We start from the raw sequence: 27,823 nt of genomic DNA, 5'->3' as shown, positions 1-27,823 counted from the left end.
AGAAGTGGAAGACAGAAGCCCAGTAGACCCCAAAAATCAAGGAAGCTAAGAAGAGAAGTGTCTGTAAGTGTCATGAGTTAGAGCCTACCATTCTGGCCTTAAACTCATTGGAGTTTGCTTGACACTGTCTCTGCATCTGCTTGATCTATAAAAACCTGAGATGAGAAGTCACTAGGTAACTGACTGATTCCTACCTTATAAGGTAGACTTCACTTCTTTCAGACTCAAAGGGGCAAGAAAGTAGCAAGTTTGTTGGGTGGGAAGAGTGACTCATGCTCCAAGAGAGGTTTCCATTCACCTTGCAGCATGGAAAATTGCCCATGACAACCAAAGAAACCTCCAGAGAAGAACTGGGAAAAGGCACAAAGTAGACCTGGTTGTAGCATGGCTCAGCCTAAGAATATTGACATTTAAGGCAACCCTGCTCCCTGTTGGAAACGGCATTTCTACTTTCTTACCTGAGTGCACCTTTTGCTTTATACCATAATTAGCAATTAGTGATTCATCCTTTTAACACTTAAGTTTCATTCTGAGTCTGTTCTAAAAAGTCTACGTATGTTTTCATTTCCTGCTTCAAAATGGAAATTACAAAGAACTCAATTGTCTGACAATTAGGCGTTCTACCATAGCAATCTGGGCCACCACCTCTTACATCCATGATGGTTCTAGGGATAGTAGGACACACCTTGAAATACCAGGCCTCATCAATCAGGGGAGACGAGTTTCAAAGCAGTAACCTATTCATGACCCTGTTTGCTTACACAAATGGCATTGCCTCGTGGAGAATACGCCTGTTAAACACAAAGTGTATCCTGTTCAGGAGACCTATAAGCCCTTTCTCATCAGCATGCCAGTTATTAGTAACATAAGCACTGAGTGTGTTTACATTAGCATGCACTCTGACATCCATTATCCTCTTCACGTCCCTCTCTCCCAGTCAGTAGGAAAGCACTGTCAGGGATTATCAAGGGCTCTGTTTATAAAAGAGACCTCTTCTAGACATGAGAAATTGCCTGCCCGAGAATGCTCCACTCTCTGCAATTTTTCAAACTGCAAATTTAACCTACTGGGGACAATGCCAATTATTCCTTTGGTAAATAAATATCTAGTGAAGTCTTAGTACATATACCTACTATTGTGAAGATCTGGGAAAGCACAAATAATTCCTTGAGCTTCGGTCAAGGACAAATAATCAGAAAACAGGTGAAGTTGTAATATCTGCTTGTAATGAGTGTTATTAAGAAAAATAAAGCTAAGGAAGGTATCTGTGGGCACTCATGTGTATATTTCTAGAGGGTCATTTAGATTGGGTAGCTAGGTGTGGCCTGTAGAAGGAATGATGTTGAAACAGAGATCTGACTGAAGAGAGGGAAGGCTGTGGTAAAGCATTCTGGGTAACATTCGGGGACAGAATATTGGGATCTTTGACGAAGACATAAATAGCTTAGCAAAGACGCAGATTTAATTACAAGGAAATTGGACCTAAGAAGTCAAAGATGATCACTACTGTGCTTTAAAACATCACTCCAGCTATATGTACAGATTAAATTGGGGGGATGGACAAGATTAAAAACCAGAGATTCACTTAGGAGGATAGCCCAGTAAGGCAAGGCAGACACAGTGTTGTTTCAGTGGGAAGCTGGAAAGATGGTAAAGCCTAGTCAGACGCAGGATATAAAACACAGAAGGGCTGTGTTTGTGTCTAAGAAAAGAGTGTGTCCCTTCATAGTACACTTCAGGAAAAAGTTCCAAACATGTACAAATTAGAAGGTGTTGTGATAGCGTGGGCATTGCTCTGATAATACATACTACTTATTATCTGCATTTACCAACTCAAGGCCACTCCTGTTTCCTCTGAACACTTCCCACCTGTTGGACCCTCTACATAATGATGAAGGCACACGGTTCCACCCAGAAATACCTCAGCACCAAAGTATTTGCATCTTATGTCAGCCACTCATGGGCTAAAGCTGAGTGGTAACATAATAGTAGTGACTTACACATCCTTAAGCACTCACACTTCTTTCTTGAGAAACAATAAAGATTAAGAATGACAGGAGATTTGAGGCCACCAAAACAGGGAGGGGGAGAATTCATTCTGGTTTGTTGTAGTGCCACGGGGCAACTCTTAGATAACGCTTCTTACCTGATGTCTTTAAATGACTGGAGGAGACATTTGAGAGTCCTATCACAGAAAAAAAGACTAATGTTGAAGACATAGAAATTCTTATTACTCTCTTTCGATTACTACATAGAACACCGGTGTTGGCTGACAGCAATGTATTCCATAAAGACCAACACTCTTCGTAAAGCTACACTATTTCCTTGTCTGTCACTTGAACTATTTGGCCACAACTACAGCCATGGATATGCCCAAGATACATGCATACATGCATAAAAATTTTCAAAGAATAAATAAATAGTATCTTAAATATGTTATTTTGCAGTTAAAGTTATCTTAAAAGTTGGACAATCATCTTTTCCAATGCCAAATTCTACGCTTAGCTTACAAAAACACTATTTAAAATAATATTGACATTGCAGTTATCAGTAACGAGGGTTAGAACATTCCCAGAAACTATAACTTTCTTCTGAGAGGAAGTCTTTGCCTATGGCAAGTGCTATGAAAGTAAATCTGGGAGGACATATTATCATAGTCCTAAAACTTTAGGCAATTTGCTGGGGGTTGTTTGTTTATTTGTTTCTTTTTCTTTTTTTTTTTGTAGTAGTAGTAGTTTTGTAGTATTGTTTGTGAATCTGTGTACCCATTGTGATTAAATGAGTGAACACACAGTAGAATTGTGACATGAGGCAGTTCAGATCGTTGGTCCACTTCTGGCCCCCTCAGTAGAAATCATGGACCACACTTATATAGCCTTGATGCTTTAGTTCTAATCCAAACTGATCCTCTGCCCTGCAGCCTGTCAGAGCCAGGATATTCATTAGAATATCTTTACCACTTTTCAACCTGATTAACTTTTCTGTTAATTAAGTGTCTACATCTCCCTTAAGTTATAGAAAGGGTCCAGAGGGAAAAAGGAGGCTAAAAATTATATTCTGGCATGTATCATTGAATATCTTATTAACACCAATTATTAAGTGGTAATTGATAGACTTTCTTGGTCTCTGCAGTAATAACCAGAAACCTTTAATTTTCCCTGAATAGTTGAAAACCCAGTTGTCACTAGGGCCTGAGTCAACAGTACAGAAAAGATGAGAGAGCTGCCACTGGGGGCTGAAGCTACTATGTCCCTGTGTAAGAGTGATCATGAATGTCAGTTAGGCTTGATGTGGATTCTGCCTGTGTCAGGGCAAGAACTTAGGCTGATGCAAAATGACCCAGAATATCCTAAATCCTTAGGTTAGAAAAAGACCAATTTTCTTTGGGATCCATTTGATTGAAGTGGTGGTGGCCCTCCGCTTTCGATGTCACATTTCACCAAACGGAAATTTCATTTGGCTTAGTCACATCATTATATTATGCACATCTGTCTAGGACATCTTTATGAAACTAGAATTCCCCAGCTTTTTCTCACTGCTTAAATGAGACCTCTCCATCAGGCTAAATCCAATCGAAGAAATCCTCTCATAAAGCCCACTGTGGATTCATGTGCTTTGAGGTCTAGTAAATGGTGGTGTCACTGAGTGCACTGAGGTTTCCACAGTCAGCATTCCTGCAACTATTGAAGATTGCTACAGAGATAATTTGATGCTGCTGGCCCCAGAATAACATTTGACATTTAACCATGCCCTTGCCTTATGTGGCTACCCAGAGCACTTTTCTCTAAAGGAGCAGATTCAAATGAGTTTGACATTTATTTTTAAGTAAACAGGGAGCAGAAATGATTGTAGAACTCATAAAAATGATAAAATGATATTGGCATTTAGAAGTCTCTAGAGGAGATTTATTTTTTTTTATAAAGTTCTTGTTGCATCACCCCATGCACTTATGACTTTGTACTCACTCTAACAAACCTCGAAGAAGACAGTGAAGAGAGGTGTGTCTCAGTAGGTCAGACTGGCATCTGTAGTACATTCCAGCTTTTTGTGGAAAGCATTTTCCCTTTCCTCTGAGATGAGTCTTATGAACACACTGGTCCACAAGAAAGTCAAAGTTTTGTAAAAGCCAGTTAGTTAAAATTAAGTTGGATTTGAAGTTGGTATGTGTCTATGAGGAACACACCAATTTAAAGGAATTTATGACAGGGAGGTTCCTATAATTAGATGTAACCACTCATGAATGTATCATTTTCATCCTGATTCCTGTACTATCGTATTTAGTGATCACAAGATGGATTTTGTATAATTCTCAGCTATGGTGGTACAGCCTCCCTTAATAGATACTTACAGTGAAAGAAGGAATCTGGACTTATCCTAATCTCTTAATTAACATCATGGGAAATGGGCAAGAACACTAGCATGCTGCGATATGTAAGACAACACCTGACTCCCAACCAATGGCATCCCTTAGGATGTGCTTGCTTCTTGAATACATGGAGAAGAAACATCACCGAGGAAGAGAGGTTAAAAATATTTAACACTCTTTAAAGACTTTGGTGTCCTTAAATCTATAGCATAAGAAAGATGCCAACTCTTATACACCCTGTCATCACTCTTTGTGAGAAATTCTCTGTAATAAGTAACTTCATCAGTGCTGTGCGTGAAACTTATTCTATCGTAGAGATGCCCAATGGCATCGCTGTATTAGAACCCTTTGTGCATTTGGAGTCAGAGGATGAACCTGAGTTGACCCTTGGGCCATCATAGCTGTAGAAAAGCTGCTTTTTATTTGAAGAGACATACCAACCTGCCTAACAGGCAGAACCAGCCCGTGATGGAAGTCAAATCAGAATTACCAATTCATCAGCACCCGCTCTTAGACCACTGCTTTGGATGTTTCAGGCTTGGTGATTCTAGTGCTTCAGGCTGGGAGCTTTCCTGTCACAGTTTTTGGTGTCCAGAGAAATCCTACAGTCTACAGTTGTCAGCTAACATGGGAATCAAAGAAAGCCCAGAAAGGCAATTGCTTTACCCCTGAGACCCTGCCAAGATTACTCCTTGGATGACATTGCCCAGGAAACATTCTAATATGTCAGAGTTCTAGGAGAATAGATATCAGATGTGAATAACAACAAAATGCTAATTTTTTTATCTATAAATTACTGAGACTTATTCTAGAAGTTAGAGGCAGGAAAGGAATGTAAATCTTGAGCGAATGAGTAATTCATGAAGCAAGCACTGTGAGGCAATTTTTCTAAAAAATTTACATTGCATATGTAGCCTAGTAGCATATATATTTCATATCCCTAGACTGTAGTAGATCACATATATACATATATATATTCATATTTTCTATTATTAAGCCATGGAGCCAATTCTCTTTGAAAGGTTGACATTGATCAAAGAACTTTTTGGCTTCGTCAGTACTCTTATCAACATCACTGCCACTGATGTCTGTCAGGACTGAGGAATAGCCACCACTTGGATATGAAAGACATTTAGTAACCTGTCCAGTTATATTACTGTAAGAAATGTGAAAACTACCAATATCTGAGATTTTTTTCTAATTCTGTGAAGAATGACATTAGAATTTTGGTGGGAAATGCACAGAATGTGTAGATTACTTTTTGTAATATAGCCTTATTTTCATTGTGTTAATCTAGACATTACAGAAATGTGGAAGGTCTTCCCATCATCTGTATCTTCTTTGGTTTCCTTTTCCAATGTCTTGAAGTCTTCAATGTAGTGGTCTTTCACTGTCTTGGTTAGTACTTTTTACAATATAATATTATTCTGAGTGAGAGAGACTCTGGGTACATTGTTGTAATATATGAAAGCTACTGAATTTTTTTCATTGATTTTTGTATCTTGCAACTTTACTCTGTTTGGTAGAGTATATAGGTTCTTTTAAGTACAAACTTTGTTGTCTACACCTAGGAATAGTTTGACTTCTTTCTTTCTTAGCATTGTTACTTTGTCTTTCTCTTGTCTTATTTCTCTAGCTAAGACTTGAAGTTCTATATTGAATAAGAAAGATTAGGGTAGATACCTTTCTTTCATTAATAATATTAGAAGAAATGTTCTTGACACCTTTTTCCTATTCAGTATAATGCTGGCTATATGTTTGTTGGCTATAGCCTTTACTTTTTAAGTTGTGTTAAATCTATAACTACTATCTCCAGGACTTTTATAATAAAGGTTTAGTAAACTTTGCCAAATGCCTCTCTGCGCTGACAAGATGACTGAATGGTTTCTGTCCTTGAGTGTATTTATATGGTCCATTATATTTATTGATTTGCATATATTGAGCCATCCTCGTATCTATGGGATAAAGTCCCCTTGATCATGATATATGATCTCCTTAAAAGTGCTTTTGATCTTTGTTGGGAATTTCTGCTTCTATGTTCAAAAGAAAGATTAGTCTGTAGTTTTCTTTCTTTGCATTTATCCGATTTTGATATCAAAATAAGAGTAGCTTCATAAAAAAAAATTTGTCATGTTCTTTCCCATCCCTTCTGTGGAACTATTGAGAAGTGTTGCTGTTTTATCTCCCTTAAACGTTTGATAAAATTCAGTAGTGAATTTATCTGGTTGATTCTATTTCTGGGCATATGTCTCAGGGAACCCATACCCAACCACAGAGATGCTCGTACACTAAGGTTTATTGTTGCCCTATTCCTGAAAGCAAGATCAGAAGCAGCCTAGATGACCATCAGCAGATGAATGGGCAATGAGTACTTGGTACATATACACAGTGAAACATTACTAATCTGCAAATAAAAATGACATTTGCAAAACATAGATGACTCTGAAAGGATTGTATCAAGTAAGGTGATAAATGCTCCGAAAGATACTGTATGTTCTCTCTCATATTTGGATCCTAGTTTGTAATATATACATGTAATATTTAAATGAGGATAAATGTTAGTAAAGCCCAAATTAAAAGGAGACCAAAAGAAAGTAAAAAGCTGCTAAGGAAGGGGACAGAGCAAAAAGACACATGTGACGTGGAAGAGGAAAGAAAACTCTACTCAAACACACTTTGCTCCAGAAACACCATCATGCTACCCAATGCCTTATGCATCCTTTGATTTCTGTTACTGTAATAAAATACTGAACAAAGCCAACTTGTGCAAAAAAGGATTTCTTTCACCTGACAGTTTGCAGTCCATCACTGAGGAAAAACAAGGTAGGAACTCAAGGCAGAAACCACAGCAGAATGCTGCCTACTGGCCTCTGATTTGTTCAACTACTTTTCTTATTCTGCCCACGTGCCCTTGGCTAGTGATGGCATGGATGGTGCCCTCCTGAATCAACTAGCAATGAAGAAAATGCCCATAGACATGCTTGCAAGCCTGTATGGTTGAGGCTTCCTCTTCCCAGGTGACCCAAATTTGTGTCAACCTAAAACTAGCCAAAATGTTGCTAATTTTAAATTTTTAGCTATTTTTCTGGCAAAAAAATAAGTGTTTTTGCATGTTTTACCAATTACTGTGATAATCTAAATAAAGATGGCCTGCATCTGATGTCTCACAGGTCATTTTCTTCTGATATATCTTGTTATATCTTACAACTATTTGTCTTAGGACCCAGGTCCTTCAGTTGTAACAGTGACCCAAAGCTAAGAGGGATCAGAGATGGCTTCTACTTACGTGTCAGTCCTAATACAAATCCAGATGTAATGAGAGTATCGTGGTGTCAGGGCTCAAAACCCTTCTTTAGTTTGTTGTGCTTATGTAGTTTTCACCAATATGTATATTTTTGTCCAGAGTAAATCAGAAACAAAGAACAGCTCAGGGCTGTAAACAAGCCTCTGCATAGCCCACCCAACCCCACGCCTTAGAGGGTCAACAAGAAAGCCACACTATTTGGTTTATATTTTATATTTGTCTTGTGGCAGCCACTAATTATAGAATTAGGTTTTAAACCAAGAGATAGTCAGCAAGCTAAAATGCTATCACTAGGAAGTACAGGAAAACTATTGAAAGGCGGGTGGAAGTTTTAAATCTAACATTCCAAGTAACTACTGAAGATTAGCTAGTTGGCTTATGGATAGAGCCTGTCAGGCTTCCGTAAATAACATATGTCTGGCTTACCCAAGATGCTCACTGGGGAAATCACCCCGAATAGCACCTGTAACATAGGAGTCAGGCTTGTTGTTTCTGGTTTCACGTTTGAGCTTTTAAGTATCATGCGATACAAATCATATTGAGACTAAGATGTCCTAGGACAATTGGACTATACCTCAACCCTGATTTCATTGACCTCTTAAGCTAACTAATCCAAAAGAGTATCTATCCTCTTAGTTTCCAAACAATCATCTGCACTGTGCACTGCAGAAGTGTGTTGTTTCACACTATCTGATTTTGACTCTCTTGTTAGAGGCAATTAGAGAAGGAAAGAAGCCCATTCTCTGACCCAGTAGAGGGAATCTTTGAGGATACTGAAGAGAAGGTGGCCTAAAACCTCACGTCAGTTATCCAATTTGACTTTCCTTCACTTGAATAAACCTGAAGAGATAACTAGTGATTATACAGGATAAAGCCATTGAGGTATGGGGCGGGGGGAGTGGCTGATGAACCATCAGAAAACTAATAAACTTATGAATGTGTATGTCTGGTAATGACAGTTATAAAAACATCTATGACTATAATTAATCCTCAGAGTTGTTTCACTGCATTCCTTATTTAGAGATCAATACACTTGTCATCGTCAATTCAACCCTAGATTTTCCTTTGATTTTTAACTTCATTATTCAGCCCAACCTAAGTGTTAGATCTACGTGTAGATGCAACTTCTGTTCTAGCTTAGTGGGTGAACAAATTCAAGGTGTGTTTATCACCTTACACATTTAATGAAGCTATGGCAAGAACTTTGAAATAATCCTTCCCTTTCTCTCTTACACTCATTGTTCACAACTTTTTGTCCTACTCCTGACTGTGTATCCTTTCTCGTTATCATTTTATAAAATAACTTGAGTATTTAGTACCTGAAATGCTTGATAGCCTGTGTTATAGGTTTTGGAAATTTGGGACTATCTGATTTTCAGATTAAGAATGTTTTACTAACACCAAAATCATAATTATTGTGACTTTCTCATTGACACAAGACAGGTTCCTACAGAAAACAAATGCTCATAAATCCCATTAGAAAAGATAATAAATAATTTCAAAAGATAGTCAAATGAATAATATATTCATAATGAAGACAAACATCTAATTTCCATAATATGCAAAGTATTTATAAATCAAAAAGAAAAACGTGCAAAACTCTATTGGAATCCGAGCAAAATCTATCCTTAGGAAGATCATAGGGAAGAAAATAAAGATTTAACATCATTCAACAATGAAAGAATTTCATCAATCAAATTGGCAAAACTCAGAAATCAGAATAATATAATGTCAATAAATGCTACATAAATATGAACTGGTAACATCTTTGTTATGTGTGTAATGTTAAATAATGTGGAAACCTTATTTAGCAAACACTTTGGAATCCCCTTTAAGTGTGCAAACCCTTTGAGTCTACATTTCTCAACCTGAAATTTACTCTGTATATATTTACTATAATATTGCTAATAATAACAAAGCATAAATAACCTAACCATTGTTTGGTAGTTTTAAAATTATAGAGAGACTTTGAGTGAAATACTAAAATTATTATAGATAATGAAATAGTTCCATTTGGTGTCGTATGGAAAGCTATCTAAAGGTATCTTTTAAGTCAAAAGTCTATTCTATAATGTAATTCATTGCTTACTATAATCACATTTTGACATTTTATACTCACATGCTTATACAATACCCCTAAGTATTCTAGTGGATAAATATTACTGACAGTGAACCAGGTAGGAGAGAAAGGCAGGAAGTACTACACTTTATGCTTTTAAGATTTCTTGGCATTCTATCTCACTTAGGGTTTTTATTACTATGATGAAAAATCATGAGCAAAGCAACTTGGGGAGGAAAGGGTTTATTTGGCTTACATTTCCATATCACTTGAAGGAAGTCAGGACAGGGACCAAACAAGGCAGGGACCTGGAGGCAGAAGCTAATGCAGTAGCCATGGAGGGATGCTGCTTACTGACCTGTTCCTCATGGCTTGCTCAGCCTGCTTTCTTATAAAGCCCAGGACCACCAGCCCAGGGATGGCACCACCCACAATGAGCTGGGCCCAATTACTAATTAAGAAAATAAATGTCTTAAGCTGGATCTTCTAAAGACATTTTCTCAATTGCGGTTCTCTCCTTTCCAATGACTCTAGCTTACGTCAAGTGGACATAAAACTAACCAGCCAAACCAGTGTTGATTTTTACAGTAAACAAAGGGATATTTTGTCATAGATGATGTAAATAAGCCTTTAGACATAGTCTTCCCATCCATGTAACACAGGAGTTTGATACCTTCCTTCCTGCACATATACATTTCATGCTTTAAAATGCATACTACGTATAATTAAGATGTACAAAATAGAATTGTAAGACACGCCTATAGTAAAACCATCTCACATAGTTCCCCATCTCCTCCCCAAGGATGAGTAGCCACAACCTACTCATTTGGCAAAAACCCTAACTACAGCACACCACTGTCTACTGTAGTTGTCATGTTGTGTGCTATAAATCAAATTTTCAATTGTTCACCCAACTGTTGTATCCTTTAGCCCTCATTTCCTTGGTCCCCTACCCTAGCTCTGAGCTGACTCCCATCATTCCTGAGCAGTGACTACAAGCCTGTCTCACTCCATTCAGAGTAACTCTTCCACAGTCCATGCATTATTGGCTCCATCTTCAGAGTGAAGAATCATGAGAGTCCAGTCAGGAAACTTAGGGGAAAAGAGGCTGGTTAGAGACACATGAGCGATGTTCTCAAGTCACGTGTGGAGGTTATATAAAAACGATGGGGCCAATACAACAGATTCCATGCTTTGATTTAATAATGGAGAATCAGAACACAAGTCATGGTCCCTCGTCAGAGTTGGCAGACTACAATACAGCCTAAACATGGTCCTAGTCTAAACTATAAATAGATGTCCTGTTGGAGTGGAGAGACTAGAAACACTCTACATCTGTGTCCCTCCCAAGAAGAGAATATGTGACTAGTCATTTCTCTTCTATCTCAGTCCAGATGCCCCAAAGTCCAACTCCCTTTTCCCTATTAAATTGTAACTCATTCAACAGTGGTTTCATGTTGAATATTGTCCATGTGCTCACTGCAGCAAAGTGTCTCCAATATACTCTTGATCTAATTATAATTCTAAGATGTTTCATATATATATATATATATATGATTTCTTCAGCTTTTAAAATGTAGCAAAAGCCTGTCATTTAAAATCATTCCTTTTCCCATGGCATTGATTTTTTGGAGCTCTTTACAAACCTTTGCCTGAGTGCCTATACTATAGAAAGCGCTGTAAAGGCTGCATAGTACATAAGGCAATAGCTTTGTGCTTGAAGAACTTAGTCTTTGAAGAAGTCAACAAAGCTCGTGTTTATCGAGTGCTATTCTAAATCATTTACAAGGAATAGCTGATTTAATTCCCACAGCAGTCATCCTTCATCTACTCCTTAGTAAGTACACTGAACCACAAAGAGGCCAAAGAATGGCCAAGGTCAGACTGTGACTAAGTGGCAGACCCAGGAAGTCTGTGTCTGAGCCCACGCCTGTAACAGCAGCAGGCTGGCTGTGTGTGCAGAGGCTGCACTATAGAACAGCAAGTGTTCCGTGCCCTTTGTGATACAAAGTACAGTGCCAATTCAGACAAAACATTTGGGGGTAGAATATTCATGGGGATGCCTGTCAAGCAAAATTTGACAGGCATCGTGGGGGGCAATCCACTTACATGCCACATAGGTGAAAGCTCTCAACAGGCAGAAAGTTAGTACAGTACATAGAGCCGACACTTGCTTCGTTTCTTTTCATTTTATCTTCAAATGGCACAGGGAAATTTTCCACTGCAAACAAGAATGGGAAGATGTGAGCTCAAGTTAGTTTTTTTAAAACATATAATCACCAAACTCATAAGGAGAGGCGTGTATGTTTCATTGCTTCTTTTATTAACAGAAAGTCTTAGGGAGAAACTAAACTAGAATATAGAAACAGAACATAAGTAATACAGTGTGGATTATATGTGTGCCCAGACAGCCAGATGATCTATCTGTAGGTCTCATCTAGCTAACTGCTCTCATCCTTTATATAGAAACGTCACTTGGAGAAAGCCGAATGTTCTACCTACATTCACAAGGAATTGGATTAGAAATCCTTTTACTTGAACCCAAACTACACAAAGCCTGTCGTTTCCTGCATGTCACTGTCTTAGTCTAAGGATCTTTCTCTGTTTGGTACAATGCCCTAAGAATTCAGAGATCAAACAAACAAACAAAAAATAAGAATTAAAAAATCTCTGTAGACACTTCAACAATGTGTACCAGCACAGTGGAATCAATCTTGGTTTGGTACAAAATCTGTAGTCCTTTACCCTGTACCTTCTCATGCCTCATCTCTCTCCTGTGTCCTGGGGGCACTTAAGGAAATAGCATGACAATCAGGGACACAATCAATATATGCCTGTGCCTACTTGTTAACTGTACCACCATGATTTGCCCCCTCCTTTATATGGCATCCTCTGATATTTTTCTTCATGAGGATTTTTATATACCTAGGGAAGAATAAACTGAAATACAAGCCTGGGGTTCACTCTGCAGGAAAGATGAAACAAAGCCAGATTTATTTAATTTTAATATTTATTTGTTTATTGCTCAATTCCTTCTCCAAATATAAGAACTATTGGAGGCTTGTATGGTTGCTATCTATTAGAAGTTTTGCTTATAATATTTAGCAAGAGGTCTAATTGCCACACACAATTGTGGAATAGCCCACAGAGTATGTTCTTGCAAGCTTAATTGTCCTCAGAAGAAATACACTGTTACTCTTGGATTGTTATTTTATTGACAATAGAGAATCCAAAGGAAGTGACCCCATATCCGGTGCTGCCAGAGACACTGCATATCTCTTGCTTTGAGGCTTTCTCCTCCATGGTTTTCCCAATGAGCTCACTGTTTTAACAATGCAGCTTTCTCAGCTTGTAGACCTGAGGAAGGGCTCTGTGGTGGCACATAAAAACAGACATAATGCTTCTCACCAGCCAGATGCCCTTGCCCAGACTGTGGTCCCAACAGCTGCCACTAACTGGGGCTTCTCTAGAAGTCTACCTCAGTCCTAAAAATTTGGGTTATAAGTTTTACCATGAGGGTCTGAAGTTCCACTAAATGCTGTTCTGATGCTGCTGTAAGATTATCAGGAAAGCAAATGCAGACTTGCTCGCTTTGGCCCAGATTTAAGAGCAGGTGCTATTTGTGCCATATAAACAAACGCTAGCTTAGTTAGCCAGTGAGCAGCTCCCCAGACAGGATCTTACCTGTGAATGTCTTTCCCAGGTAGGAGGCAGCAAAACAAGCTAGAGGGGAAATCTAACACACTGAAATAAATTTAATGACTGTTAAAGACACAAAGAGGGTGTTTGGGGAGACAGATACCCCTCTGGCTAGCCAATAAGAGAGCGGATAAAAAAGCAGAATGATAATCCTCAGTAAATATCATTGCTCATGTTTAGTGACAAAGCAAGTAGGTTCTCATGTGACCAGCTAATATTTTAATTCATATGTAGCTAATCATTTAACAATGAAAGGTATGTGTCTCAAACAAACAAACAAACAAACAAACAGAAAATCACAGAAATGTTTTTAAAAAGAAGATAGGCATGAAGTTGGTTCTGTTCTGTCCTGGAAGACACCAGACTGAAAGAATTGTAATTATCATTCTGTCTAACAGACCAGCAAACAAACAATGCTTCTGGGTTTTACCAATGCTAAGCATTGGAACAAGCACTTAATATAATGTATCACAATCCCTTCATCTCCCATATCTGTCCTAGATTAAAACAGAATAAAATATGCTTCCTCTAGTAGAAGGGATGTTGATCTTATGAATCTGCTTATATTTGGTTTTGAGAAGTCTTTGTGATACTTGCACATCTCTGTGTGTGCAGTGTGGGTTCATTCACACACACAGACTTGCACAAATTGGGTGGTCCATTTGTTTTAATAAAATGTATATCCGACCATTGGGTTGTAGAAATTTCAAAGCTTTTGTTTTTTGACAGGATGCCTGCCGTTTTTCTCTCTTGACTCCCGCTTGTTTTATTCATTTTGGGGTAGTTGCCAATTAGACCCAATTGGTAAGTATAATTGACAAAAATCTTGAACTTCCTCTTAAACCCCAACCAAGAAAATTAACCATAGATGCTGTAATTTCCTTTTAAAATTCCTAACCACATCACTCTTCTGACTGCTGCTTATCTCTTCAAAGACATCCATCCCCACCAGACCTTAGTGATTCCTTTTCACCTGTTATCCTGAAGATACCACCTAGCACAGCATAGCAGCATCCTAAGATACTACTAGAAGGAAGGAAGCATTTGTTCAAGTTCCAGATACTATGTAAGACATCATCATAAAAACTGTCTCTTTAAGTACTTGACAAATCTATCCAAGATAGAAGTTGCATGACTTTTTATAAGTATAAAATTAAAGATATCTTATACCTTTAATCTTTTCTCCACCTACTTAGGCACCTGAGTACATACCTAGTCAGACGTAACTCCCGAACCTTTACTACCCCTTCCATCCACATATAAAGCATTAGCTCGATTAAGAAAAGATTTCCTAAAATTTGGCTACCTTTGAAAGCTTATGGGCATTGTTTCATTCAGCACCTAGTTCAGGACTTGGTTAAGCATTGCTTTGAATAAGTCATAGAACAAGGATTCAAGGGGGAGAGAATGCTGGTCAGTGGCTGAGATGCTGGGGAATCAAGATGAGCAGGAAATGAAGAGGGTGTCTAAGAGGGGCAGCTGGGGGCAGGTGGAGGAGCTCCTGACCGTGTACCATGGCTACAGTCCTTCTTCATGTGACTCGTGGACTTCCCTTTGTCATCCTATGCCTGAGAATATATGAAGGAGGCTGGGAAGGCAAAGGGACGTTCAATTGTCATCACTGGCATCTTTGTTGATCATTGCACCATCATCAAATGCATTTGGATAACCATAACATGAAAATTCCCCATCATTGAGTCCATAACTTTCCCAAGACAAGGATGACAATTTGAAACATCAAAGAATCTTACCCAGGGAAGTCAAGAAGTGAGAAAGAGTGAATCAGACTCTTCCCAGATGAACAATCCCATGTTCAAACTCTAACTGGTAAAGGAAACTGAGCTTCCTTTGAGCAGGTTGTGTGTATATTAAGAACATCCTACTACCTTCTGTGGATGTTCTGGACCATTTAGACCAATCATACAGACATTTTTCTGTTTCAACCAAAGACCAACACTGAGGGCAATCATAAATACCAAAGTCATAGGCAGTTGCTGGGGTATGTGATGACTATGTCATTTTTCAAATGCTCTCAACTGCATTGAATAACTGTTCAAATTATTCAAATTTTCCTCTGCCTTTTAGATAGCCTTCTATCTAATGCAGATGTTCTCAACTCGTGCATCATGACCCCTTTGGCTCATTTTATTTTCAAAAATATTTACATTATGATTAATAGCAGAAGCAAAATTACAGTTATGAAGTAACAATGAAAATAATTTTATGGTTTGGGGGTCATCAAAATATGAGGAACTGTATTAAAGGGTGACAACATTAGAAAGATTCACAACTACTGATCTAAAGAATGATTTACATTGAAAAAATCTTAGCTCTCTATTTGGTGAAATTACTTGTCACAAGTTGTTTGTGTGTGTAGAACATTAGCCATCCTTGTTAATTAAAAGTCACTTTGAAAATCAAGACAATGAAGTCAAACCCATTTGGGCAATAGAAGAAATTTTAAGGAAAATGGTTTCTTGCCTGTCTTGCTCATCCAGCCCTTTCCAATCAAACTAGGATCCCTCTCTATTTGAGAAAAGGAACTTTTTCACTCTGGAATTACTTGTTCAGGGATGGGACAGTTATTTTAAACAAGTCTGACCAGGTCATCTGCCCAGCATTCAAATGTGATCTCCTAGGCACTGCTCCATGGAGTTAAGAACTGTGAAAAATCTTTGCAGATTAGAAAGATTTAGGTCAGAAATAATTTAGACATTTGTTCTCAAGCTCAGTAAAACTTCCTGCTGGTAGTTAGCAAAGTAGATTCTTTTCAGGGTAACAGGACCTTCCTGGTGGGACTTGGTTCCCTTCTTGTTTCATTGCTAAATGAAAGACCCTCTAGAGTATTTCCATTTCTTCTCAAGCTTCTTTTTCCCATAATGCCACATGAACATTCTGATCCACTCATTCCAAACTACTTACAGTTTCCTTGATTTAATATACCCCATTGGGTATGTTTTGTCTCTGATACCTGCTTGAACTCTGCCTCTCTTATTACTAATGGCAACAGTCTTTTAATCTCTCAGTCTAAGAATCCACCTCCATCTAAGTATTTCCCTCCCTTGAACCTCACAGGCTATGTCCCTCACATCTTCCACATCCCCACTCTACTGTCTAAAACTCTGTGGTAGTACTTCTTATTCATTAATGATTGTGTGTCCCTTTCTCTGCTCAGTTGCTCATCACCTGCCAACTATGAACCTCTAGAAAGCAGAGCCTGTTTGTGTCTTAACCATTTCTATTAGTCTGAGAATTTAGGGTAGTCCTTGGCATATGAAAATAGGTGTCTGATAGATCACTGTTGCCAATGACAATACTTAGTTTTCCTAAACTTATTTTTAGCTTTGGTTTCTAGATTGACATTGAAGTTTAATAGGAGGGCTTACATGATATACTCTAGAAAGAAAAGACAAATGAGGTAACAACATAACAGAGAGACTCAAAGAAGAAAACCCAATGGGAAAGGGTTTAGGCAAAGATAACCATGAGTACCATGACTGGTGCAGAAGAACATTCAGTCTGGGAAATTTGAATGTGTTCCTACTCCATTGTTTATTATTGCTATTGTGACTGTTATTAAACCATTTCCAACTAAATCGATGCATTTAGAAGATCTAAAAGAAGTATTTTGCATTAGCCAAGTCTATCCTGACTTCAGTATTTCTATTTATACAGAAAAAGGAATGATCTATTTACTTCTCCCCACTTACTAATAGTAATAGTCACTGTGTCTTCTTTTCGGTCAAGAGCAGGATAAATTCATTTGGTAGCAATGCACAGCAAACCTTAGAAAGTCAGGGCAACAGAAAACAGATGGAAAAAGTTTGTGCTAAGTGGGTGCTTTTCTGCCATAATCATCAACTCACAGAAGAGATGGTATTTCATTCAGTAGGGGTCACAAAGAATTGTGGATTGAGATTCTCATTTGCTTAAGATGGCTAGATCTGAAACATTTATCATACGACCCTCCAAAGTGCCTTTGAGGATGGCAAATAATTTGTTTAATCCCTGCAAAATGTTGTTTGGAACATGTCAGGCTCTCTAAACAATTGGATGTAAATGCAAAATGTGATTCATATAGCTCTGAAGAATGACTAGAAATGTCACAAATGACACTATGATTGTTTTTAACAATAAAAAAATTCTAGCCTTAAATGCTCAACTCATTAGCCCCTCCAAAAAAAAATGAGGAAAACAAGAGATTTCATGCCTTTGTAATGGCCAAGGCAAGCAGCAGATTTTCCCCTCTCTTTTGGCACCCATGGCTGAAACGAAACAGCATTCTTTCCCTCAACAAACAGGCTGTCCCTGTTCCATACTGGAGGCCAGATTTCCAAACTCAGCAAAGGACTACACGCTGCAGCCCAGAAGGCAAACACTCGAGTCCTCCTAAAGCACAGGCAGGGGAATGCTCGACCCTAACAAGCCTTGGCATCTCTGGGTCCACATGGGGACGTGTGGGCAATTCCTGCTGGAAAGAAGCAGAGTGGAAAAACAGAATAGGTGTGTGCCTTTGCCAAATCAGGGAGGGTGAGGATTGAAGAGTCAGCTTTCCTGGTCATCAAACAAATCTGAGCTGAGCCCGGCCTCATTAGCAACATTTCTTCCACCCCACGGGAGAACACAGGAAGTGTGCACCGTCTGTGCTGCACATTAGAATTTGTTATGAAATCCTGGGGGAGGCTGTGAAGCAAGCCTCAACTGAACACAGCATGCCTTCGTGAAAAGTCTAGGCAGCAGTTCCCTGAACCTTGGTTTCCAGCCTCCGACCCTGGCCTGTTGAAACACAACAGCATCTGTTTTGCCCTGTTGATTTATATGTTCCCATTAGTCAAACACTCAGAACTGTTTCAGTAGAAATTGTTGCTCGTAACCTTAGTTACGTAGGAAATATTACCTGATAACGTTATTCTTAATTCGAAGAGATTCCAAACTCCCCTTCATATCATTTTTGTTAAGTTCAAACTTGCTATAAGTATTAGTCCCACACCCTCCCCCCACCCTTCACTAGGTTTCTATCACTGTAAGAAGCATTTGAGCTGGGTATGGTGGTGCCTGGAAGCTGTACTTCCAGGTCTTTGGAGACTGAAAGGAGGATCACAAGTCTTAAGACTGCCTAAGCTACAGAGCAAGACCCCATTCAGAAATACAATGACCCTGAGAAAATCAACTCATGACATTTTACTTCGACCTAATTTTGAGCACACAGTCTCTGAGTGATTAGCTACATTGTGTTGGGCCCCAGATGAATGATAAAGCAAAACTGCTCATCTCATGGCAGAGGGAGAAAGAGAAGATGAGGCTCCCACAGTCCCTTTCGAGAGCAAGTTTGCAAAGAACTAAAGAGCTCCTAGCAGTCTCAACTTCTTATTATTTTGCAATGTCCCAGTTAGTACCATCCTGGAGACTGAGCCTTTAATACACTCACATGTGAATTGCAGCTATAGCACACACACACACACCCTGACTTTCTCTCCTGCTTACAGACAACTTAGAAAATTGGAAAAGGGCTCTTAACTCCCCTCACTCAAGGTCACCCATGGTATAGCAGTTGTCCACATCTGTTCCGCCTCTCCAAAACAGGAAACCCTGACACTACCAAGCCAGGTAAGGCCTGTAATAGGGGATTCTATGATATTAAATAGATAGGTGGGGAACAAGGAGACTGTGGAAGTGGAAAAATGAAAACTGAGAAGAGAATGAAAAACTGGTCTTAGGACAGCCCTAATGACACATATCAAATAGATAAAAGGAATCAACACAAGAGATGGAGGGGGAACTAGTGAGGTGAGAAGAAGACAGAGTGGTGGACTGTCTGAAGCCAAGTAAAGCCTGCCCTCCCATCAGCAGGATGGCCACTAGGCTCACATGGCTCACAAGCCAAGTGAGAAGTCCCGGGATCTGGTTATAGGGAACAAATCTTTTACCCTGGTCCCAGCATTATATGCTTCTTCAACATAGTGCCTGCTCACAAATGTCCCCATCAAAGGCACATCCCTTGATCTTAAGTCCTTCAGGGCATAAATGAGCTTGGCTTTTCCAGAAGGCCACCTAGAAAGCTTATCTTCAAGTAATTTTGCTTTAGGCAGCTCTAGTCAACAGGACAAACCTGCTGTGGAGTGGAAGAAACACACCCGAATGACTGTCATGAGGAGAGGGAAAGACAAATGGAAAATGCAATCTGATTCAGAACTCCATGCATTCTCCTAAATAACAGAAATACATTAGTAGGTCTATTCTTTACTTATAAGCAAACCACCAAGTAGAAAATGTGGGTATAAATGAGAAGTTTTCACTAGCAGAATGAAACTCCCATTGGGAGTTTCCTATATAGTCCCAAGTAGGCAGGTCTAGGGGTTGAATTGCTAGAGAGTTCATCTGCCAACGAAAGCAGTGTGCCAATGATACAGCTGAATGAATGTGCATCAGGGCTAGGCTTACACACATTCGTGTTTCCAACTTAGTCGTTTACCATTGCATCCTAGGGATAAATGAACTAACAGAGTTTTCCTTCTACAAATTTGTTTAGAACATTATCTAGGCCCGGAGGTGCACAAACTCTAGCTCAGGAGCCAAACCCATCATATCTATTTTTGTAAATAAAGATTTACTGCAACATACATGTTGTTCTGAATAAAATATCTCTCGATGGTTCTGTGTCACAAGCACAATCCTTCTGCAGCGTCCATCCAGCCTGCAGAGCTGAAAATAAACACTTCTCTGGCCCTTTAAGGAAAAAGTTTGCTGATATCTTTAAAGTAGACTCCTAGGAACATTGTGGATGGGCATTTTGGGTCTCACCCCATGAACTTTTCCTTTATTTGCTTGAGTGGGGCACATTTTAGATGTCAGCTGTTTTGTTTGGTTACCTCCCCCTGCAGCTTAAGTTAAGCCACTAGCTCTCCAAGTGTGCTCCCTGGACCAGCAGCTGCAACAGCACATGGAAACTGCTGAAACACAAATTCTCACTGATCTGAGATGCCCAAAGAGGGGCCATAGGTTTGGTGGGTCTAAAAGAAGAGCCTTTGTCCTTGCAGACACTGACAAGAGATTTCCACACTTACTGTTTCTTCTGATCATGTTCAATGAGCAAACTACTTCACTACATTAGGATTGGAATTTTAGGGTATTTGCTGAAATGGCCATATTTTTGCTTAATAATCTCAAGATAGCCTTCTTTTAGATAATAAGGTCATGAGTTATTATTACAGCCACATAGATTTTTGGTGCCAGAAGCTGCAAAAGGCCATTTCACATAGACTAGAAAATAGGATAATAAGATTAAATATTCACATGATTGAGGTTTCAGAGAACCTACTGCATACCTCTGGGCTATGACTGTCTCCCAACTTCTCATCATCATGCTGGATGAGTTTAAACAAGAGTGTGATGTGGCATTCATCTCCAGAAGAGAAGTAGTGGGATCCATCTCTAGCACCATCTAGGATATACTAGACCGTGAGACAAGTTTTCAACTTATATCTTCCTGCTAACTGACTAGCACAGGTGCCTCTGTATTGTTGCTCTGTTCCTTTGCTTAATCATCAAGTCCTTCTCTGGGGCTTCATCTCTCCTCATGCAGACAGAGGAATAGCTCTGGTAATGAACAGCTGGGGTTTAGAAGGAACGGAAAATGGAACCCATGAAACAGCATGATCAACAGTGAACAAACCCAGGGCCTCTTTTAAACACCCCAAATTTCTGTCTACTTTAAGAACTATCAGAAATGACCTTGAGATCCATAAGTGCAGTGAAGCAGCTGTGCGTTAAGGTTTGTCCAGGATTCAGCTGTTCCAGTTTCTAACTAGTGTATTGGAGTGATTATCAGTAAGGACACATACACACACTTATAAATGTGCCCTGGTTGAATGGTAAATCAAATGATCCCCTTAGTGTAAGACAACACTTCATTCTAAACCCAGAGCTCAAACACAGCCTTGTTTGGACTCATTTGTAATTACCATCTTTAAAAAGCACATTACCATCATCATTTGCTCGTAAAGAGCTATCGCGGCATCAAGAAAAACCCATACCATACAAAGAAAACCAGTACTTTTCACTTAAAAATAGATTTGCATTCCCAAAGTGGAACCAGGGGCTCAGGTTATCTCAGCACTCTTGCAAAGTAGCCTCTGGAGCTGACATGGTAACATCATAGTTTACAGTGTTGGAACTGGAAGTCCAACACACTATACTGTATGTCTACTCTGGACAAGAACCACATTGAGAGTTCAGCACCACAGCATCACTGATGAGGAGTAAAATGTCATTATCAGTGATAATAACACTGTTGGAGCTAATGAGGGTATATGGGATCAGTTCCTACACTCCCACCAGACAACAGGATCTCCAACACTCCCCTTGACCTAGGGAACTGCTTGACATTCATCCTCTGAGGAAAAAGCTAACATCTCTCATCCGAGGGCTTTCAGAAGCTAGTCCTCACTAGGCTAAGAAGCAAATATAGAGCTGCATGATGGGGCACTCCTGTAATTCCGGCACTCAAGTACCTGAAGAAAGAGAGTCAGGAATTTGTGGCCGTTCTCAACTACCCAGTAAGAACTTACTGCAAGCAAGCAAACAAACAGAAAGACCTGGGGTGGGTATGTTACAGTAATGGGGATGGAATCCCTGAACATGGAAGCACAGAACCAGAGAAAAGACAGGTTCTTACACCATAGTCTCATGGTTTTCCCCAAAGACTGAGCAGACCGGGTATAACATAGAGAACAGGTAATCAGCAAAACTGAATTTCTAATTTTGTGCTTTGGATCTGAAATTAGAGCTACAATTGGGGATGATCTAATGTCATTGATCCAAGATAGCTAATGTCTTGTGTCTAACAATGGCAGTCTAGTATTTTAGTTGTTCTGATACCGTGTCGATAAATGAAGGTCACCCCTAGCCTACGGCTAAAATATACCAGCTCAGTAGGAAGAAATTTTGGGTTCAATTTTGGTCACATAGCTTCTATTCATTCCAACCAAATAATGGCTTCCTGGGCATCCTTCTAGCAAGGGGAAGCACATAAACAAAGCTGTGTTTACATCGTTCTCCCCAGTGGTCCAGATGCTCAGTTCCTGTAGCTTGGCCCAACTCCGAGAAACAGCACAGGCACATCTTAAAAAGAACAGACAGTTGAAATGAAACTGGCTATCCAGTCTCTAAACATTTGAGCTTTTCTGATCTAATCCAGATGGACAGGTAGAGTAGGAGCACCCACCCAGCTTCTTCAGCAGGTCTCTGACCACTTCTTAAGCCCAGCAGTAAAGATTGGGGAGAGGATGCCATAGGGACACCTAAAGGGTGACCATCTGGGCTTTTAGTAGGATACCTCAGCAGCACTGAGGGGTGATAGTCTCTTTGCAATTCTCAATGTCTTCCTGTCCCTTCATCTGTCCCAAGGTGTTGTGCATTTTTTATTTTGTTATATGTTGCAAGCATTTATTTGAACTACTGTCTGAGGGTGAAGGAGTTTGGAGTCAGAATGTTAAGATGCACGGAGAATCACTGTCAAAGGAGCTTACAAGCCGGGTGGTGGCGGCGCACACCTTTAATCCCAGCACTTGGGAGGCAGAGGCTGGTGGATTTCTGAGTTTGAGGCCAGGCTGGTCTACAGAGTGAGTTCTAGGACAACCAGGGCTACACAGAGAAACCCTGTCTCAGAAAACAGGAAAAAAAGAAAAAGAAAAAGAAACTAAAAACAAAACCAAAGGAGCTTACAATTTAGACGGTGGGGGAACTTTAATTAAACCAAGGCAGTTACTGCCCAAAGATATGTTTTTAATGAACAATGGGACCACAAAAGCACAGAAAATTAATCCTGCCTGAGGGGGTTGGGAAGGGCTTAAGAACCAGATTTTGACAATTCAATTGGAGTCAGGGGTCAGGGGGTACAAAATCAACAGTACCTTCTTCTTTATCCATGCTCCAGACAATATAAGCAATAAAAGTAGTTAGAGTATAGTACCCAAAATACCACTTTTACTGATTAGAGTGAAAGGAAGAAGAATGTTGATTTAGGGCAATTGGCTAAATAGGCTGGAGTGAACCCCAGAGTTAAACAGAACCCCACACCATACTTCATCCCATCACCTCATACCCATATCCTGGGCAGAGCCTCTGAAGGACCTGGGAGATCCCCACCCCACCCACTCCATCCACCCCACCCCTATTCCATGCATGCAAGAGGAAGAAAAAGGTATCAGGCTTAGCCGACCAAACTCAGATATTCTTTTCAAATTTACTACGGGTAGAGAAAAGCCCATGGAACAGCTTAATTAAAATGCTTCCTCCTGGAGACAGTTGTGGGGAGAAATAGTTCTCTATCCCCTAAGAAGCCATCCTCTCTAGGGTGACTAAAAGAGAAGCTTACAAATAATCTTACATGGAGAACTCTGCGGATGCTGTACATGAATGTGGGGTCAAAGAGAACACTGAGAAAGATGAAGGTACAGATATGAGCTGAGCCTGGGCTATACACAGAAGGATTTCAGTCCTGTTTCTATAAGCAGTGAAAACCCACTAGACTTTCAAGGAAACATCATAGTTATGAATACTACTACACAAAGACTCATACAAAGGCCTGGAAGTTACCAAAAGGGCCTTCAAGAATCCATAGGAAAACCAGGGAACACAGACATGGGCGTTTGCTTCTCTGACTTGGGGGCAATGGAAATCGTATCTGAGGACATATTATGGAATATGGAAATCATAACTGAGGACAAATTACTCCTGTTATGTAACATGTAAACTTCTCTGGAGAAGGAAGCCGCATGTCATTTTAATCATTAGGGGAGAACTGAGGCAGTAATGTAGCACTCTGCCTTCCTGTTCTTCAGTATGCTAAGTTTTCATGGTCAACTACTACATGGAGAACGTTGTGTGTCATGCTCAAATTACTGTTAAATCTGCCAGCTAGGGAAGAGAGATGCCACAGCGTATAGCCAAGGACATAAAATTCCAAGAGACACAAAAGGGACCATGAGAGCTGTGGCTGATTGACAAATCATGACTATAGGGCATAGTCTTGAAAGGAGCTTTAAAAAAAAGTTATTAAATAACCATCAAAATGTTTTATTCGGCCTAATGGTGAAGGGGAAGAGACTAAAAAAGACTTATCTTTCATCCTGGAAACAGAAAGATAAATTTCTCATAGAAAGGGTAGGGTGTCAAGAAGCATTCCTCGAAAGAAGAACTCTTGAAAATAATGAAAATAATTGTATTCTCCATTAACAGATACAAAAGCAAAAATAAAATAATGATAAAAAGATAATTTGAGCATGGCCAGTTATTCAAATTGACAGCAATAGCTCCCTCACATCTACCATGCACCCCCTTCCCTCTCTCTCTCTTTCTCTCTCTCTGTAAGCTCTTCACTGCATCACAGGCCAGGTCCTTCCTTGGGAAGGACTCCCGTAGCTACTATGACAATCCATAGTTTCCTTAACTACCTTGCTTTTTATTCATTCTGCCAAACACTCAAATCCTTGCATGGGCTGGGTATTTGGATCTGGGCACATTTGTAAAAGAGTGTTGGTGAAATATTTTAAAGTAAAATGAGTTCAATCTTCTCTGGTTACCCTACACTTGAGAAGGCAAGGTCGTCCTTTTGATGTGGATTTTGAGCAGTAACAGAGACGAAGATTATAGCTTTGTTTGGATGAGTTCTTGTCTACTTAGATCAATTACATTAAAAAATTCAGTCTTCAAACAATGACCCCAAAGAAAATAATGCTGGCTTTTTCTTTTTGTGAAAGTAATACCCACTTTACATCCCATGGGACTAGATGTCCCTTTCTATTTAAATTATTCACAGCAATGCCACTTGTATGGCCTGGGAGTACAGTGACATTAATAGCAGAATACTTCAATCAGAGCTGTCAGGTCATAAGGGAATAACTTTTCCCATTAACTTAAAAGCTGAGATTGAAAGCATATAAAATACTTGGATTTGGCTTATTGGTTTTATTATTTAGTATTTACATCTATTTTTTTCAACCCACAGCACTCAAAAGACTTAATAAGCTAACTAATACACTAAGAAGTATTTGAGAACTAGTTTTAAAAATTAACTTAATTTAAAAGTCATCTACCGCAAACCAGGAGATTTTAGGGTTCTGGACACAAGATAAATGCATATGGCTTTCTCAATATATTATTGATCTGCACAGGAGACGAGGCAAACTTCAGAAAAGCATGTTTCAAAGAATTCCATTGTCAGAACATCTGTTTGGCTTAAACATAGAATTGCATTCATTTTCTTCTATCTATGAATCATTTATATATTTAAAGAAGAAACCTTTTATAAGCTTAATAAATACAAATAAGTCTGTTTCCATTTGTGTTTCTTCAACCAGAAAGCTCTCATTGAGTGCCAAGCTTTGTTCTAAAGTGCTTTATAAATAATAATTCCTTTCTCAGCCTGATGATCTCAGGAATCTGGGACCTACTCTGTGTGCTGCATACTGTGAAAAATAGCAAAATGTATTTTTAGTGCATCTATGTTCCTCAAGTTACCTTTTTCACCTTCTAGGACAGAACTACTTCTAGGTAGAACCGATGTGCTATATGAAGTCTAGTCATACTCCCAAGATGTCTAGTAGAGGTGGCTAGGGAAGGGATAGGCTAGAAACAGACATATACACTGAGAGTCAGTGAAAGAAAATGTGAACATATGGGAGACCCAAGATGGATAGAGGATAAGATTGTCCATCATGAAAATGCGAACAAGAAGATGACAGTTTCTACCCAGATTTAGACAGGGACCTCCAGCACCTAAGAAAAAGTATCCTCCCAGAATAAGTCAATTGAGACTTTCATGGTATGAAGTAAAAATGGAACACATGTGAAATAATGTCCTTCCAGGAAAGCCACTGAAGTCAAAGCAAGACACAAGTCTAGAGATACTTTGTGCAGGGAGCATCACGTTATGATGGGATGTAGATAGATATAGACCCTGCTCTCTATGAAACCACGAAGGCTGTCAGCAGAGGGGAGGAGCATCCTACCTTAGGGTTAGACGACCACACGTGGCGCTCTTAGACTACTACAGAGAGATTGAGTCAAATCCCCCTCTCCTCTCTGGTGGTAAGGTAACTATTCTTGATGTGCACATGGGGGACTCCTCCTTCTCAGTGGGAGAGGTCCATCAGCAAACCATGGCCCTTACAACTGTTCCTACCTGGTTATCACTTAGGTTCCAACACAGAGCCTTCACTTGATACCATCAGAGACAAGAGCTAAGCACCCAACATTGACCTCAATACTTTTCTCACAACTCCACCTCAAACAAATAAAAGTCCCACAATTCTACCCCCAAATTCCCAGTACAAAAGTAACTTTCAAGTACAATTATAAGCTCCCTGTTAGGTTTCTCTACTTAGAAATGCCCCCTGAGTCTCTTCAGAGTAAAGAGTAGCTAAAAATGAATGAAGACTGTCGTCGAGTATTTTGTAGAAAGGAACAGGAGGAAAGGAAAGCAATATGAGAAATATGTCTCTGTTTCACTTGCTCCATGTGATCTCTCCCTTCCATGATGCCTCTGCCTCCATCACAGCCACTATTAATCAAGGCTTCATCCCCACGTCTGCATGCTCTCACGGCCACCTGCCAGTCATTTGCCTCAGCACATTAATTCCAGAATGGTGGATCTGACCTAATGCAAGTCTAGTGTCCAACTGATCTTAAAGGAAGTCAGGCCTTCTCTGCAGTGTTTCATATAGAGTGGTCCCCTTATAAGGTGGTGAGCATTTGCGGGGTACCCTCCACAGAACTTAAGCTGGCTGACCAGACTTCCCATCAACCTATTCCTCGAGTCTCTCCACCTCTAGCTACTAGATGTAAAAAAAAACAAAATCAAGAAGACTAAATGAAAGATGCCCAGTAGAGGCTAAGTTAGAATTCCTATGCAAATATTTGAAGCATATATCACACCTCAATTAGGTTAGTGTAACAGTAGGAAAAAAAATAGAAAACCAAATTTGCCATATCAGTAGATTTGACTTTATCTGAAGGATAAGAAATGCTAGGCTTTGTTAGTTTTCAGTTTTTACTACTGTCTAGAGAAGACAGCCCATCAATGTAATCCCTGTATCCTTGTATACTTGACAAGCCCTTATTTCTGGCTAGATCTGAGATGTCACATTTCAAGATAAAATATATGAGATGTGTATTCTGGTGGATTGATCGTGACTTTAAACATGGAAGATTGTCTATGAAGGGACTTCTTTAAGTTAAAATCCAACCCAGGGATTCCTATAGTCCAGTAATGGCAGAGACAGACATTAACCAAATCTATGCCATTTTCCCTCCTACTCAGCCATAAAGTGAGTTGGAAACATGGGCTCTGGATACTTCCACCCTCAAAGATAGACCCTGGCTGTCTCTCAAGAAA

At 39.5% G+C, this 27,823-nt stretch overlaps 1 protein-coding gene across 24 annotated transcripts in view; it reads left to right on the top strand.

Moving 5' to 3' along the window:
* Nucleotides 1-27,823, top strand: part of Trpm3 (transient receptor potential cation channel subfamily M member 3) — an 818,801-nt gene that overhangs the window by 574,997 nt on the left and 215,981 nt on the right. For 7 of the 24 annotated variants that reach the window (XM_028763988.1, XM_028763982.1, XM_028763976.1 and 4 more), the window contains exon 7: nt 14,158-14,232. The exons of the other annotated variants lie outside the window; for them this stretch is intronic. In XM_028763988.1, the coding sequence (XP_028619821.1) occupies nt 14,158-14,232 (75 nt within the window). The remainder of the gene's footprint in view (nt 1-14,157; nt 14,233-27,823) is intronic. 24 annotated transcript variants of the gene reach the window in all.

This window comes from Grammomys surdaster, unplaced genomic scaffold, assembly GCF_004785775.1.
Source record: "Grammomys surdaster isolate TR1022 unplaced genomic scaffold, NIH_TR_1.0 141, whole genome shotgun sequence".
NCBI lineage: Eukaryota > Metazoa > Chordata > Mammalia > Rodentia > Muridae > Grammomys > Grammomys surdaster.
Note: the sequence above shows the minus strand (reverse complement) of the source record. Positions and strands in the feature narration are given on the sequence as shown.